The 14,840-nt window shown below is 50.7% G+C and overlaps 1 protein-coding gene across 1 annotated transcript; it reads right to left on the reverse strand.

The window, feature by feature from the left end:
* Positions 1-1,278: 1,278 nt before the first annotated feature.
* Positions 1,279-12,868, reverse strand: LOC140203559 (E3 ubiquitin-protein ligase DTX4-like). Its single transcript, XM_072269606.1, has 9 exons — positions 12,782-12,868; positions 10,185-10,308; positions 7,640-7,776; positions 6,292-6,501; positions 5,765-5,908; positions 5,345-5,415; positions 4,137-4,187; positions 3,051-3,147; positions 1,279-1,361 (listed from the first exon to the last, which is right to left on the reverse strand). Exons 1-9 carry the CDS (start codon positions 12,789-12,791, stop codon positions 1,279-1,281), a joined length of 927 nt encoding a protein of 308 aa, XP_072125707.1. The 5' UTR covers positions 12,792-12,868.
* Positions 12,869-14,840: the final 1,972 nt, after the last annotated feature.

Here is a 14,840-nt window from a genome sequence, read left to right on the forward strand (position 1 = left end):
TGGGTACAGGTTCTGATAAAACTCCCTGTATCGGGTTGGGTGTACGTTGCAATAAAACACCCTATATTGGTTCGGATCAAACACTCAGGGTTGGGTTTTCTGTAGTTTCCAATCTCTAGGACTGATCTGACCTGCCCACACACCTGTTCCACAGAATTGCCACTGTAGTCAAGGGTTAGCATGTCATACTTGCCGGCGACTTTCTCGAAATTTGCTCTCTGGGACCACTCATTTTTTGTCTTGTCAAGAAACCTGGCAGAGGGAAAAGAAGGAACAGGTAAAATGGGAAAATCAAAATTTGTGCTATCCATGGGAATACGTGATGGGACAGTGAGCACCCGTCACACCCGGCCTCACACCAGCCTTACTGTATCCCTAGCAACATGTCCTCTCAACACTACCATCAGTGAGGAGATACAGGAGCACAAAGATCACACTGAATATTTTAGTCACCGCATCTTCCCCTACACCACCAGATTTCTGAACAGGCAATGCATCTACCCATGAACACTACCTCACTTTTTGCTTTTTTATATGTATAATTTATTTTTTATAATATATTTTTTAATGTATTGCATCGTACTGTTGCCACAAAGCAACATATTTCATGACATATTAAACCTGATTCTGATGGGATGGTCTGGAGGGAGTCTCACCCTGTCCCTGGGAGTGTGTGACGGGACGGTGTGGAGGGAGTCTGACCCTGTCCCTGGGAGTGTGCGACGGGACGGTGTGGAGCGAGCCTCACCCTGTGTCTGACCCTGTCCCTGGGAGTGTGTGACGGGACGGTGCGGGGGGAGCCTCATCCTGTGTCTGACCCTGTCCCTGGGAGTGTGTGACGGGACGGTGTGGAGGGACCCTTGCCCTGTGTCTGACCCTGTCCCTGGGGGTGTGTGACGGGACGGTGTGGAGGGACCTTCGCCCTGTGTCTGACCCTGTCCCTGGGAGTGTGTGACGGGACGGTGTGGAGGGAATCTCACCCTGTGTCTGACCCTGTCCCTGGGGATGTGTGACAGGACGGTGTGGAGGGAGCCTCATCCTGCTTCTGACCCTGTCCCTGGGAGTGTGTGACGGGACGGTGTGGAGGGAGCCTCACTGTGTCTGAGCTTGTCCCACCGAGTGTGTGACAAGACAGAGGGAGCCTCATTTTGTTGGAAAATGTTCACTGGTACCAAACAAATGGAGTACAATGCATAACCCTGAACAGCCGCGCCCAGGGCATCGAGAGATCTTTCCCCTGCCCCTGGCCTTCAGAAACATTCCGTGGCAACTCCTTGTTTACTCACTTTTCTCAAAGATCTCTTTGGCTTTCTGTAGATCAGTTCCACATGGGATCAAGTTGTTCTGTCCCACCTTGCCCACTGAAAAGGAAAAGGAAAATGTTTCCCAACTCAACATCGGGTCTATAATCCACAGACTTCCCTGACCCCTTGCATCTGGTTTAATCTCACCCCTTCAATCGGGACCCTTGTTGACCCCTTTGACTCGTAATATTTTATTCATCTTCCCTCTCTGTCTCATTTAGTATGGACCCGCACCCCTGTTCAGATCACCCCCACACCCCGCTTGAAACGACTCTCATTCTGTCCCTTTTAACATCTCATCCTTCATCCTCCACCCTTGTTAGTCCTCTTTGTTCTATTAAAATCTCAATCCTCAATCCAGACCCTCGCAGGCACCCTCTGTCCCGTTAATATTTCTCCCTCTTGATCAGAACCTCGTTAACCCCCTCTGTCCAAATTAATATCTCACTCCCTCATTCGGGACCCCTGTTAACCTCTGACCCTTTTAATATCTCACCTTCTCCTGGATGAGGATTCCCATTAGCCCCTCTGTCCCATTTAATATTCCTAACCCCTCTGATCAGGATACTGGTTAAACAGTCTCTGTCCCAAGTAATATCCAATCCATGCACCTCCTCCCCCTCAGATCAGGATCCTCATAACCCTTTCAATGTTGTTTATTATCTCCATCCACCCACCCACCCCTTCCCTACAATTGGAATTATGGTCAACTTCCTCTGTCTCATTAATTACTACCCCAACCCCCTCCGAATCAGGACCCTCATTGCCCACCTGTGTCCAATTTAAATTCCCCCCCATTAGGATTCTCATTAATCGCCACACCCACTCCTGTATAATATGCCTTCCACATCATCAGGACACTCACCAACCTCCTCCGTCCCATTTACTATCTCTCCCCCCCCCCCCCCCAATAATGATTCTGGTCCCATGCAATTCCCCCATCTGGATCAGGACTCTCATTAAATCCCCCTGTCCCAAAAATATTCAACCCCTCCACAACCAGGACCCTCGTAAACCCCCTCTTTCCCATTAATATCCTACCCTTCCCCAATCAGGACACTCGTTAACCCCTCTTTTCCGTTATTATTCCACCCCTCCGCAATGAGGACCCGCATTGATGCCCTGTCCCATTAATATGCCACCCCTCTCTAATGAGAACCCTCATTAACCCCTTCTGACCAATTAATATTCCACTCCTCCCCAAACAGGACTCTTGTTAACCCCTTTTATCCAGCTAATATTCCATGCCTCTCCTATGACAACCCTCCCTAACCCACTCTGTCCTGTTAACATCCCAGCCCTCCTCTAGTTAATCCTGTTAATACGCCACCCCTCCCCAATCAGAACCCTTGTTAACCCCCTCTGTCCATTAATATTCCACATCTCCCCAAACAAGACACTAGCTAACCCTGTGTGTCCCATTGACATTCCACCACTCCCCAATCAGGACATTCATTAACCCCATCCATTAATATTCCACCCCTCCCCTACGAGGACCCTCATGAACCACCTCTGTACCGCTAGTATTCCACCCCTCCCCAATCAGGACTCTTGTTAACCCCCTCTTCCTTATTAATATTCCACCTCTCCAGATCAGGACCCTTATAAACCCTCTCTGTCCTGCTCTGGATGTGGACCTGAACACTGTTGTCCAGTGGTCAGGCAGATCACGGCCTGCGCTCAGGGTGAGAGCTTCCTCGGGTTCTCCCAGCCAGCGGTATTGGGGTCTGAAAGCAGGACACTTACCCCTTCCCCAGCGCATCCATACATTGAACCGCCTACTGTCGTCGTCCTGCAGCAGCTGAATGATGTAGAACTTGTTGTTATTGAACTGCAGGTTTGTCTGCATGGGGGAGAGATAGGTGGACGAGGTGTCATAAATGGATGCAGGCATTTTCTCCAGCTCTCTCCGATCACAGACTTCAAACTTGCCCCTTGCACACCTCCACAGTCAGGTTCATGTTTCTTGATGCTGGATGTTCACCCTTTTCCTCACACTCCCGCCCCCCCCCCCCCCCCCCAATTGCAGGTAGGTAAGTAGGGTGTGTGTGTGTGTGTGTGTGTGTGTGTGTTTTTGTTTCCACAGAAAATTTGGCACAAGAAACAAGAATGTGATAAATTTTAGGGAGTGCCACTATTTCACTTGCAGTCTGTTTCCATCCCTGTCTCCCTCTTAAACTCACTGACTTTCCTCCCTGCAGGTCCCTGAGCAGCTTCTTATAAAATGTTCTTTGGTGCCTGACCAACACACATAAAATGCTGGAGAAACTTAGTAGGTCAGGCAGCATCTATGGAGAGGTCCTACATCAGGACCAGGAAGGAAGGGGGCAGAAGCCAGTATAAGGTGGTAGGGAGGAGGAATACAAACTGGCAGGTGATCGGTGAGACTGGGTAAGGGAGAAGGTAGGTGGGACGAATCAAGAAGCTGGGAGGAGATAGTTGGAAGAGGTGAAGGGACTGAAGAAAAAGGAATCTATAGGAGAGGAAAGGACCATGGGAGACAGGTAAAGAGGTGGGAAATCAGAGGGTTATCCTTACTGACGATGAGCCTCAGCCCAAAACATTGACTGTTTATATCCCTCCAGAGATGCTGCTTGACTTGTTGAGTTCTTCAAGCATGTTGTGTCAGTTGCCCCAGATTTCCAGCATCTCGTGTCCAGGATACAGCGACTTTGGAGGCAGCCTGGTTCTAGGGAATGTCGAGGGGGGGGTTTATACGCAGACTGGAGGACATCCCTCGGACTCGTCCGAAGGAAGGAGGCCAGACAGTGAGGGAACATGGCTAGAGAGGGGGGAAATCGGCAGGGGGTCCCAGGAAGCAGTCAGACCTACCTGGTTTAGGAGTGCATCATAAACTTCATCTGCCTCACAGTACACATGTGCCTGGAAGAGAGGCAGAGGGAGACAGTCAGGATTGGGGGTCAAGAGTGTATGAGGCTTTTCAATGACCCAACAGGCTGGTCCACCCTACAAATCCTTCATGACCGTCACACTTCACAGTCTCCTACCCCTACTCCCAACAAATCAGAATTTAGGAGGGAGAAGGTACAGAGCCTCAGGGCTCACACCAGCAAGTTCAGGAAGAGTTATTACCTTTCAACCAAAGGAGATAAATTCACTCAACCTCAATTGCCCCATCATAGAAATGCTCCCACAGCGTCTGGACTCACTTTCAAGGCCTCCTCATCTCATGTTCTGGATACTTACTGCTTATTTATTTATAATTATTTATTTTTGTATTTGCACAGTTTGTTGTCTTTTGTACATCGACTGACCGCCAAAGTTGGTGCACGTTTTTCATTGATTCTATTATGGATTCAGTGAATCTGCCCACAAGGAAGTGTATCTCAGGCCTCAACCCCCTGACCTTTTCAGTCTGACCCAACATTTAGCTCTCCACTTGAACAACAGTTTCGTTTGTTATTGGCACATGTAACGAGGCACAGTGAAAAACTTTGTTTTGCATATCAGTGGGGAAGAAGCAATCCTTCAGCCTGGTGGTACGCGCTTCCAGACCTTTGTATCTTCTAATCAACGGGTGTGGAGAGAAGAGAGAATGTTCAGGGTGGGTGGGATCTTTCATTATGCTGGTGCTTTCCCGAAGCGGCGAGAGTGTTGACGGAGACATGCCCTCTTCCAACTGTCAAGGAGGAGCGACAACACTCAACATTTTAGGAACAGCTTCTTTCCCTTCACCATCAGATTTCTAAATAGTCCATGAATCCATGAGCACTGCTCCTTATTTATATGATTCATTTAATTTCTATCGCAATTTATGGTAATTTATTTGAGTCTTGCACTGGCCTGCTGCCACAAAACAATGAATTTGACAACATACTGTATGAGAGTGAGAATAAACCTGATTCAGATAAGAATTTGATGCTCTGACCCTGTGATGCCACTGCAGGAGAGTTTTACACTGCACCTGTGCGTGCGTCGCTGCAGCTGAGATAAACTTGACTCTGTTCTGAGAGAATGGGACTGTGGGTTAGGTGCAGGGTTGTATCTCACTCCCCTCCTTTTCCCTCCACTGGCCTTACCTTCCCCTGCTTCTCCCGACATTCAGCGTCCACAGCGGCCTTACCCTTCACTACAAGCGTCCGCATGGTACCTGGGATGTGGAGAGGAGGGCAGGGAGGTGAAAACATGAGAGATAAAGCACTCTCTTCCCCACCCCTTTGGTGCAACCCACTCTTTCTCCCCACAGATCACACCCACCCCGGGATGCACCCCCTATTCCTCCGCTTCTCCCCTCCCAGCACCCCAAGCAACCTCCCCCATCTCCCCTCTCCCTCTGGACATGCACCTCCAACACTGGGACCCATCCCACATCTTTCCCCTACCACACACCCATCTTCTCCCTCACCCCTGGCAAAATCTCAGCCTGAGGCACACACTCCCCTCCCAAGTCGTCCTGCGTGGATCATGAACAATCTTCGCTCCCCCAAAGCGGGACTCACCATCGCCCCCCTCTCCGCCAGGGGAGGCGGAAACGTCTCTGGATGGGGCCCCCCGAGATCTCTTGGCTGCAGCAGGGGCACTGGTCTTGGGGCAGGTTCCGGGAGAGACTGGAGGAGCGTTGGAGCTGGTTGACTGCACTGCATCTGCGGAGAGGGAGGGGTGTTGTGTGACGGAGAGGGAGGGAGGGGTGTTGTGTGACGGAGAGGGAGGGAGGGAGCAGGGAAGAGATGCAGGCAGGGGAAGGGAAGGCAGATCAAATCATTATCTTAATGCCTCCCAACTGTCTGCACAAACCCGCCAGAAACATGAATAAACTGACAGAGAAAATCCCCCCACCCTCCATAAACCCCCCCCCCCAGGAGACCCCACTCACTCCCACCCACTCCGTCCCATTCCCCCAGCTCACCCCTTCCCACTCACCCGCTACCTCTCCACTCCTTCGCCACTGCCAGCTCCATCAGCGTTCCGTCAACCCTCTCCCTCCCTGCCTGTTTACATACCCACCCCTCCCCCAACGCCCTCTCACCAGACAAAACCCGTCCCATCCTGCGTTCAGCCTGGCTACGTCTGTTGACCTGCCTCATACTGGACGTATCCAGCAAGTAGCGGTTGCGGCCAACAGTCAGGCTGACTGGCTGGGGCTTTGGCTGCCTCCTCGCCCTCTCCAGCTCCCGACAGGAGTCGGCACTGTATCCCTGCCAGCTGCCTCCATCGTCCTCCCACTGCCACAGGTAGTCTGCAGGGGAAATCACAGGGTGAGGCTCCCTCCGCGCCGTCCAGTCCCGTACTCCAAGGTACAGGGTCAGAGCATCATCCATCACAGACGCCCAGGGACAGGGTCAGACACAGGGTGAGGCTCCCCCCACACTGTCCCGTCACACACTCCCAGGGACAGTGTCAGACACAGGGTGAAGCTCCCTCCACACCGTCCCATCACACACTGCCAGAGACAGGGTCAGACACAGGGTGAGGCTCTCTCCACACCGTCCCATCACACACTGCCAGAGACAGGGTCAGACACGGGGTGAGGCTCCCTCCACACCGTCCCGTCACACACTCCCAGGGACGAGGTCAGACACAGGGCGAGGCTCCCTCCACACCATCCCGTCACACACTCCCAGGGACAGGGTCAGACACAGGGCGAGGCTCCCTCCACACTGTCCCGTCACATACTCCCAGGGACAAGGTCAGATACAGGGCGAGGCTCCCTCCACACCGTCCCGTCACATACTCCCAGGGACAGGGTCAGACACAGGGCGAGGCTCCCTCCACACCGTCCCGTCACACACTCCCAGGGACAGGGTCAGACACAGGGCGAGGCTCCCTCCACACCGTCCCGTCACACACTCCCAGGGACAGGGTCAGACACAGGGCGAGGCTCCCTCCACACAGTCCCATCACACACTCCCAGGAACAGGGTCAGACACAGGGTGAGGCTCCCTCCACACCGTCCCGTCACATACTCCCAGGGACAGGGTCAGACACAGGGCGAGGCTCCTTCCACACCGTCCCGTCACACACTCCCAGGGACAGGGTCAGACACAGGGCGAGGCTCCCTCCACACCGTCCCGTCACACACTCCCAGGAACAGGGTCAGACACAGGGTGAGGCTCCCTCCACACCGTCCCCTCACACACTCCCAGGGACAGGGTCAGACACAGGGCGAGGCTCCCTCCACACCGTCCACTCACACACTCCCAGGGACAGGGTCAGACACAGAGTGAGGCTCCCTCCACACCGTCCCGTCACACACTCCCAGGGACAGGGTCAGACACAGAGTGAGGCTCCCTCCACACCGTCCCGTCACACACTCCCAGGGACAGGGTCAGACACAGAGTGAGGCTCCCTCACACACTCCCAGGACAGATACTTACAGTCCTCCTTGTCCTTCACTGCACAGCGGACCCTCCTCTCAAAGCCCGTCTGTGTGTTCATCTGGACCATTTTTTGCAAATCCACATTGAGGGTGGTGGCTGGAGTCAAAGACAGGAGAACTGATGGACTCCCAGAGCTGTGGAGAGAACATCAGAGATCTTCAATCTGCAGCTCCTCACTTCCTCATGCTCAACACCCCACCCCAACCCTCGGCTGCAGGGATCCTATACAAACACCAGTGTTAGAGAACAGTGCGATCTAACCTCTCCATTCCAGGGAGAAGAGGTTCCAGTTATAGGAATGCCATTGTGGTATACTGAGAAATCAGTGTGGGATTGACACAGGACTGCAGGGAGAGAGTGAGGCAGTGGGATTAGAATGGCGATTGGTACAGGACTTTGGGGAGAGAGTGGGGCAGTAGGATTAGAATGGCGATTGGTACAGGACTGTGTGGAGACAGTGGGGCTTTAGAGTTATTGTGAGCTCTGACACAGGGCTATGGGGAGAGTGGATCAGTGGGATTAGTATGGAGACTAATAAAGAACTGTGGAGAGTGTGGGTCATTGGGACTGATACAGGGTTGGGGAGGGAGCGGGTCAGTGGGACCGATACAGGGGTGGGGAGGGAGCGGGTCAGCGGGACCGATACAGGGGTGGGGAGGGAGCGGGTCAGCGGGAACGATACAGGGGTGGGGAGGGAGCGGGTCAGCGGGACTGATACAGGGGTGGGGAGGGAGCGGGTCAGTGCCGTCTTCACTTCCCGCCCTTCACTCTTCCTGCCTTACGGATGTCACTGGCTTTGCCAGCAGTTATCGTTCACCCCTTAATGGCCCTCAACCCAGTCCCTCCACCACCACCAGGGAAAAGGAGGTAGTTTAGGGCCTAGCTCATTGGATGGGTTCGGGGGTTTGTACAACCCTGGGTTGGTTCTGGGGTTGTGGAGCTGGAGGCCGGGGTGGAATCAGTTCACTCTGAGGGAGCGTTGACGGCAGGCACGTTTAAGCAGTCTCTGGCGGTGCACCGGAATCACCGTGGTGTGGAGAGTTAGAGACTACTGATAAATGGGAGAAACGTGGATTGGGACTGCACGGCCAGCATTGACATTGTGGGCTAAACAGCCTCTTAACATGAAGAATGAAGCTCTAGGTTACAGAACCTGCACAGAAACCGGTCCTTTGGCCCACCACTTCAATGCTGACCCCACTTCGCTCAGCTACACCGATCCTACTTGCCCACATTGGGACCACGCCCTGTCTAAATTGTCTTAAACGTGGAAATTGTATCCGAACCCACCACCTTTCTGAGTCTTTTGTCAGCGGTGAGTGTTGTGACTGTGATCGAAGTGACCAGAGAAACACTGAAACTGATCGTATGGAACAAGGAGACATTCATGGGTCTGAGTTCATAGGACACTCAAAGCTGCTGCGCAGGTTGACTCTGTGGTTAAGAAGGCATACGGTGCACTGGCCTTCATCAGTCGTGGGATTGAGTTTAGGAGCCAGGAGGTAACGTTGCAGCTATATAGGACCCTGGTCAGACCCCACTCGGAGTACTGTGCTCAGTTCTGGTCACTTCACTACAGGAAGGATATGGAAACCACAGAAGGGGTGCTGGGGAGTTTTGCAGGGAGGTTGCCTGGATTGGGGAGCACGCCTTATGAGAATAGGTTGAGTGAACTCGGCCTTTTCTCCTTGGTGCGGTGCGACAGAGGATGAGAGGTGACCTGAGAGAGGTATACAAGATGGTGAGAGGCATTGATCGTGTGGTGTAGTCAGAGGCTTTTCCCCAGGGCTGAGATGGCTAGCACGAGACGGCACAGTTTTAAGGTGCTTGGAAGTAGGTGCAGAGGAGAGGTCAGTGGTAGGTTTTTCACGCAGAGAGCGGTAAGTGCGTGGAATGAGCTGCCAGTGATGGTGGTGGAGGCAGATACGACAGGGTCTTTTAAGAGACTCCTGGATAGGTACATGGAGCTTAGAAAAATAGAGGGCTATGGGTAAGTCTAGACAGTTCTAAGGTAAGGACATGTTCCGCACAGCTTTGTGGGCCGAAGGGCCTGTACTGTGTTGTGGGGTTTCTATGTTTCTATTCTCATGGAGATACTTTGGTCAATGCTCCCTGATCCAACATTTCATCACATTTCTGTATGCTAACAAACAAAGGTAACTATAGGACTACTATAGTAGCAATGGATTCATAATACTCCTGTTGAGTTACATATAATTTTCAGATACCTAAATCTTCACACCAATACACCCAAAATTTGTGTTAATCACTGCTCTCTCCAAGCTGCATTCATGTACATGCAGGCATATCAGGTCAATAGGCTGTTTACTGCATTCATGCATGTTCACTCATCTCAGGTCAATGGGGTGTTTTGGAAGGCCAGGGTGTCCACAATAACACAGCACAGATAGATAAGAGTCGGGATCAGAGGAATAAGGGCTGAAATCAGGACTAGCAGGACGAGTGCAGGGGCCAGCACGGATGTGTGTGGCTCAATGAACTCGGAGCTGAATGACCCACCCCAGCACCTGTTCCCGCTCACCATAAAGCCTTCGAGATCTCCTGGCCGTGCTCGTCCAAGTAAACACTCCACTTTCCGCCATCTGCTTCCCATTCCCAGCGGAACTCCAGGTCCTCCTCCACTCCCAGGACCTTCCGTTTTCGAGCTGCAGGGGAGAAGAAACAGCGCGGTTAACAGCAGTGGCCCAGGGAAGGCGCCAGTCCCTGTGGCTTTACACCACCTCATCTCAGCTGCCTCCGGGTGGGGTGGGGTCGTTGTTCTGGATTCATCTCGTTTCCTTAGTGGTCAATAGTTATTGGTTAATCGTTGCCACAAGTACCAGGGTAGAATGAAAAGATGGTCTTGCATACTGTTTACACACATCAAATCATTACAAAGTGCACAGAGCTGGAATAAGTTAAAGCAATAACAATGCAGAAGAAAATGTCAAAGCTACTACAGGTAAACATTAAAGTGTAAGATCATATCAAGGTAGACTGTGAGGCCCAGAGTCGATCTGATTACACAAGAGGCCCGTTCAAGAAACTGGTAGCAGCAGGGTAGAAGCTGTCCTTGATCCTGGTGGTACATGCTTTCAAACTTTTGCATCTTCTAACCCAATGAGTAATGTCTTTGATTGTGCTGGCTGCTTTACAGGGGCAAAGATAAGTGTAGACAGAGTCCACAGAGGTGAGGCTGGTTTCTGTGATGTACTGAGCTGCACTGACAGTTTCACGTGAGAGCTTGCAGACCAGTTGTCATACCATGCTTCGATGCACCCGGACAGCCTTTCTAGGGTGCACTGGCACAAACTGGTAAGGGCAGTCGGAGACATGCTGAACTTCCTTAGCCTCTTCACGAAGTAGAGGTGTTGGTTGTGACATTAAAATGGTTGGACCAGGGCAGGTTATTGGCGATATTTTGTCTAAGGAACTTGCAGCTCTCAATCTCAGCATGGCTGATGTAGGCAAGAGCGCGGGCACCACCCTCCTTCCCAAAGTAAAAATCGGTTTGTTTTGTTCACAATGAGGGAAAGGTTGTTCCCATGACAACACGATATTGCAGGGTTTCTACTCAACCACAGTGGACTCACAAAATGGATTTGCATGTACTGAAACAAATCGATAAAAAGCAGAGCATGCTGTAAAAATTTAGGGGTCAGGCTGCACTTGTGGAAGCAAAACATGAGTCTGGACAATGAAGTGACTCGACCCAGGTCATTAGCTTAACCCCACTGATGCTTCCTGTCGCTTGACCCAACAATAATGACCTTATTGTTTACTTGCACTGCACGTTCTCTGTAGCTGTTAACACCTTATTCTGCCTTGTTTTTCCTCAATGTGCTGTGTAGGTGTGAATGAACCATATATGAGATAATCTTTTCACTGTGTCTTGGTACTTGTGACACTAATAAACCAATTCCAATTAATTCTTCTCGTGTTCAGTTTGATTTTGTTTGGCTCTGTATTCCGGCGTCTGCAGTCTCATTTAGTCTTTGTACGATCTGGAAATTTTGGAGATGGGGTGTGGTTTGATTGATTTTAGAACCAAAGTGAAGACCTAGACGCTGGGGAGAGCAGCTCCTGGCCTTCCCTGGTTCCCGATCACTGCCTCTCTCCTGTTCAATAACTTGGTTATTCCTGCAGCATCACCTTCTCACAATAACCTCTCCATTAACCTTAATTTTCCAAAACCTGTCAGCTTCCTGTCCTTCTTGTCGGAAACATCGACTGCTTATTTCCCTCCAAGGAGGCTGCCGGACCGATGAGTTCCCCCAGCATTCTGTTTGCTGCTCAAGATTTCCAGCATCTGCAGAACCTCCTATCCCTCCACACCCATATTTAATTCTTCTTCCACTCACTGACTCTTCCAACTACATAACCACCCACCCGCTCTCCATCACTCTGTTGAGGAGGACATCCCATACTTTGGGTGTATCCTGCTTAGGGAGGATACACCCGTCCTGTCTCATCCTCCTACTCTGTACTGGCACCTTCCGTGAATTATTCCCTCTACAGTTCAGATCGATAGGTCTCCATCCCACAGATTGTTGCCACTCTCCATGATGAAAATCTTCGCTTGCAACCCACCAGATTTTTAAACCTCGATTTGCACCCTGACCCCACACGTATCCAGCAGAGGTGGCTCCCCCTGGACTTCATGGATAAGCCCCGGGTCAAGTCTGCCCTGGTGAGGCTCACACGGCCAGGTGGGGGGAGGAGTCGCAGTGTCAGCACACTGACCAGCTGAGGGGCATCACCGTGACAGGACCCAGCTGAAGCAGTCCCGATCCTGGTCATAGAATATCACACGAAGGTGGCATCTCTCCACCCTGAAGGGTCACGCCCATTGACCCAGTGGCTCCTGGCCAGGCACGGGGAACGTCAACCACCCTCCCCAGCCCACTCCACCGACCACAGTCTGTGAGGACCACTCCACTCAAAATACGCGCCCTCACTCCATGATAGGGTCCGACCCTCCCCACCGCCCGCTCCACGTGAACAAAACGAGTTCCACTTCCGCGGCAAAGGTGACACAGTCCGATCACCAGATGGTGAAAGGTTAAAGGAAACGATAAATTGAGCCGCGACCCGTGTCCCAACCGAGCACCGCAGAGTAAAGTGCCGGGTGACCCTCACCGGACGCCATAGAAGAAACGACAAGCTTTCAAACCCGCTGCGCCACTCCGACGGCCAGGCTTGGTCCGCCTCACCCCTCACTCGCTATTTGCTGTTACCACAGCAATCGTCCGCACTTGCGGGCTGATTGGTGGAACGCATGTCAATCAGACTATTGGAGCAATCAGCAGAGAGGGCGCGTTCTCCCGCTTTGCCACCGCCCTCCTTGCGGTGATAGGCTGCAGAGACTGTCAATCGCAGAAACCCCATCAGCCCCCGATTATTCCCGGTCTAATCCATCATTAACCAAAAGCGATCTAATCTATTCTTCTCGGTGGTAGTCGGGGCCCTTTCCAGACCGACGGCATTTTGACATAGTAGTTCGTATCTATGTGAGATCCCACCTCCCAGTGCATGGTTACCACGTTTATTGGTCCACTGTGCCCAGGTTGCGCCAATGCTTGATACGCATCGGCTAACGTTCCCTGTCCATCTCACAGCCAATGTCCCGCCTCCGGCCGCGTAGCGCTGTGTGTGATTGGTTGCCAGCTGGCGGGAGATTTCTTCTTCTTCTTGTGTTGTTTTACGGCGGTTGACAAACCAGCTTTAAGGTGCATTACCGCCACCTGCTAGACTGGAGTGTGGATCGTAGGATAAACAGGAGAAGGGAAAAGAATTGCATCCCCTGTATTCTATATAATAAACTTGAGTCTTTCAGATACTTCACGATACAGATCTGTATTTCTTTTGAATTCCCACTTAAAATGTCTTCTATACCCACATCAGTTTTTTTTGTTTATCTTGAGCGCTCCTATCACCTTCACTCTTTTTGATACTTCTTACATGTTCAACTGTTTCAGATTGATTACAGTATTCACACAGCTCAGTTGAATGTTTCCTTATTTTGTGTAATGTGTAACTAAGACTAGTGTGTCCAATTCTCAAATGACTGATGATCACTTCTGTCTTTCTGCATCCACTTGACAATCTTTTCTATCTGACTTGCCTCTGTATTTTGTAGTTGTCTCCCTGTTTCACTCTCATCCCAATGCTTCTGCCATGTCTCCTCAATACGTGTTTTAATAACACTCTTGACTTCCACTTTGCTAAGAGGGATCTGGACCTCCATTATAGACGATTTGAACGATTGTTTAGCTATTATGTCCACCTTTTTACTACCCGCCACTCCACAATGAGCAGGAACCCAAAGAAAGCTTACTTCTACCCCATTTTTAGTCAGTGTATATAACTTGCATAGAATCTCCAATAAAATATCATGTCTACTTCCTGATTTTCTTGATTTGATCGAGGTTAATGCAGATAAGCTGTCTGAACAGGTTACAGCGTTTTTGATATTATTTTCTTCTATCCAAGATAATGCACTCAATATTACCATTAATTCTGTTGTATACACTGATAAATGTTTAATGTTCTTTTCCTGAGACTAGTTTTGCACTGAGGAATGTAGACTGCAATACGGTACCTGCGTGGCCAGATCTAGGGTCTTTTGATCCATCCGTAAATATTGCAAGTTCATTTCTAAAATATATTCTTGCACTATCTGTTTGATTCCATAGTTAGACTTTTTAACAAGTTGTTGCAGGTTTTTATCTGTGGTATGCATTGTAAAGAGCCATGGAGGAACATCAGATATTGGAACTGTAGGGCGATATTTCATTTCGTGTAGATCATATTTTTGTGCTGCTGCATCCCCGATCCCTCCACAGCTATTATAACTTGACTTATTATGTTCCCAGCAGTCTTTGGCGGGAGATCTTTCAGCCTCCGTCGCTTGTGACCGGTGGAACTCCACGATTATCTCCAACCTTTCAACTTGAACGGCGTAAGAGATAGATCCGCCCACATCCACACTCCCATTGGCCAGACCCGTGACAATCTTGCCCACCTGGTATTCCGATTGGTCTATTTCGACAGCAGGCCTGGGAAGCGGTTTTTATTTTTTTCCCCAAATTTATTAAATAATTAACGTCAGTGAAGTAAAAGTTATGATACTGGTAAGAATTATGAGAGAAAAAGGATCCTAAATTTGAAACATAAAACACACACACACACACTTGCC

Source organism: Mobula birostris, chromosome 10 (genome assembly GCF_030028105.1).
Source record: "Mobula birostris isolate sMobBir1 chromosome 10, sMobBir1.hap1, whole genome shotgun sequence".
NCBI classification, from domain to species: Eukaryota; Metazoa; Chordata; class Chondrichthyes; order Myliobatiformes; family Myliobatidae; genus Mobula; species Mobula birostris.

Bases quoted from the DNA above. Each gene is read 5' to 3' on its own strand.
- LOC140203559 (XM_072269606.1), bottom strand. The intron at 5,416-5,764 runs GTGAGTCCCGCT...TCCACATCCCAG, and splicing joins TGGCGGAGAGGGGGGCGATG to GTACCATGCGGACGCTTGTA. The intron at 3,148-4,136 runs GTAGGTCTGACT...TCCCCCATGCAG, and splicing joins ATGATGCACTCCTAAACCAG to ACAAACCTGCAGTTCAATAA.